This window comes from Camelina sativa, chromosome 9, assembly GCF_030686135.1.
Source record: "Camelina sativa cultivar CO46 ecotype springtype chromosome 9, ASM3068613v1".
In the NCBI taxonomy this organism is placed as follows: domain Eukaryota; kingdom Viridiplantae; phylum Streptophyta; class Magnoliopsida; order Brassicales; family Brassicaceae; genus Camelina; species Camelina sativa.
This window is the reverse complement of record NC_141888.1, coordinates 9938236-9940697: the sequence shown is the minus strand read 5'-3', so window position 1 is coordinate 9940697 and position 2462 is coordinate 9938236. Positions and strand designations below refer to the sequence as shown.

At 40.6% G+C, this 2462-nt stretch overlaps 1 protein-coding gene across 1 annotated transcript; it reads left to right on the top strand.

The window, feature by feature from the left end:
* The first annotated feature begins 445 nt into the window (after nt 1-445).
* On the top strand, nt 446-1870 carry LOC147938002 (uncharacterized). The gene has a single exon (XM_087465423.1). It carries the CDS (start codon nt 446-448, stop codon nt 1868-1870), a length of 1425 nt encoding a protein of 474 aa, XP_087321549.1.
* The last annotated feature ends 592 nt before the right edge of the window (nt 1871-2462 follow it).

Here is a 2462-nt window from a genome sequence, read left to right as displayed (position 1 = left end):
TCTAGTAGGAACCTCTCTGTACACTGCTTTACTTGAGAGGTCTTTAGAACCTGATTGTCTAAAACCCTCATGCCTTTTATCTCCCGGTCTATAGCTACTAGAGTAGTATCTAGATCTTTCTCATCGACATGGTGAGATGAACTGTTGTTGTAAGCTTGTAATAATAAAAGGATAAAGCCAAATATATTTAGGAGGATCTAAATATACATGTGATAAGGTCAAATATGTTTTAGGAGAATCTAAAACATATGTTTAGAGTTATCCAATTTGGGTTTTGGTTTTTGAGTTTTGTCTATATAAGGAGGTGCTAGCTTGTGGCATAACTTATGAGATTTGAGGCTTAAGGTTTTGAGTAATTTTCCTTAAGATTAATAAGAGAGATATTCTTATTAAGTACCTGTGTTCTGTTCTTGATTCACTACACGTGGTATCAGAGCTTGAATCAATGGCAGGAGAAGATGTCAAAGCTTTGACGGGAGGAGAAAAAGGCAAAATTTTGTCAACAAGAAAAGATGATGATACCGGACCATTACCATCGGCTGAAGGAGGATCTTCGTCCATCAAATGTTCCATGCTGAACCCGAGTAACTACATGGTGTGGTCCATGAAGATGAAAATCTTACTCAGGGTACACAAGGCTTGGGAGGTGATTGAGAAGGGAAACATTAATGAAACAAAGAACGACCTGGCGATTGCTCTGATAGTGCAATCTATTCCTGAATCTCTTACTCTTCAGGTTGGTGTTCTAGAGACTGCAAAAGAGATATGGGAAGCCATAAGATCAAGACACATAGGAGCAGATATGGTTAAAGAGGCGAGACTGCAGACTCTAATGGCAGAGTTTGATCGACTGAGGATTAAAGACACTGAAAAGATTGATGAGTTTGTTGAAAAGCTTTCGGCAATCTCAACTAAATCGGCTGCTTTGGGCAAAGAGTTGCCAGAACCTATGATAGTCAAGAAGTTTATGTCAAGCCTTCCTCGAAAGACTTTTATTCACATAGTAGCTTCTCTCGAGCAAGTGCTTGATCTGAATAAAACAAGCTTCAAGAATATCGTAGGTCGCCTGAAAGCTTATGAAGAGCAAATTGGAGAAGAGGAGGTAGATCATGACAATGATCAAGGCAAACTCATGTTTGTCAATACAAATTCGCTCGGTAGCTACAGAGGAAGGGGACGAGGAGGTCGTTCTTCCAGAGGAAGAGGACGTGACAAATTTAACTTTCAAACGAAGGAGAAGGACCATGATTTATCTCACATCACATGTTTCAGGTGTGATAAACAAGGCCACTATGCTTTTGACTGTCCTGACAGACTACTTAAACTTCAAGAGACTGTAGAGAAGAAGGAAGAAGATACCCACATAGCTAATGAGTTAATGATGCATGAAGTTGTATATCTACAGGAAGACAAAGTAAAACCAAGCATCTTTGAGTCAAGCATGGACACCAATGATATATGGTATCTAGATAATGGAGCTAGTAACCACATGAGTGGAAATTGGAGTTTCTTTTATAAACTTAATGAGGATGTCACAGGGAAGGTTCGATTTGGGGATGATTCACGAGTTGACATCAAGGGAAAGGGATCCATAAAGTTTCTGCTTGAGAATGGTGCGAAGAAAGCCCTGCATAACATCTATTACATACCAGATTTGAAGAGTAATATCGTGAGTTTGGGTCAAGCCACTGAAGCTGGATGTGAGATACGAATGCTGGGAAACAAGTTGATGCTCTTTGACCGTGCTGGTAAGTTGATCGTGAGAACAACAAGGTCCAAGAATCGACTTTATAAAGTGGTGATGGAGGTTGAAAGCGTCAAGTGTCTGAAATTGGTAACTACAAGCGAGTCAACTACATGGCACGCATGACTAGGTCATATCAATACTGACACAATGAGGCTGATGATAAGTAGAGATTTGGTAACTGGCATACCAGACATTAAAGTGGAGAGACAGACTTGTATGTCATGTTTGCTTCGTAAACAAACGAGGGACCCTATTCCAAGAACAACCATATACAAAGCTGCTCAGCCTCTGGAACTGATACACGGCAACCTCTGTGGACCTATCACACCATCTACACCGGCCCAGAAAATGTATTTTTTGGTGATCATAGATGACTTTACTCGCTATATGTGGACAGTCCTATTGAAGGAGAAGAGCGAAGCACTTGACAAGTTCAAGTGCTTTAAGGTTCTTGCTGAACGAGAAACAAAGTTTGCAATCAAGACTTTCAGAACCGATAGAGGTGGGGAATTTACTTTGGCTGAGTTCAATTCATTTTGTGAGAGAAATGGAATCATGAGACAGTTGACAGCTCCATACTCTCCTCAGAAAAATGGAGTTGTTGAAAGAAGAAACAGGACGCTTTTGGGAATGACGAGGAGCATCCTAAAGCATATGGAGCTGCCGAACTATCTGTGGGGAGAAGCCATTAGACACTCCACTTACTTGATTGACA

Coding starts and splice junctions, on each gene's coding strand:
- LOC147938002 (XM_087465423.1), top strand. CDS start 446: ATGGCAGGAGAAGATGTCAAAGCTTTGACGGGAGGAGAAAAAGGCAAA.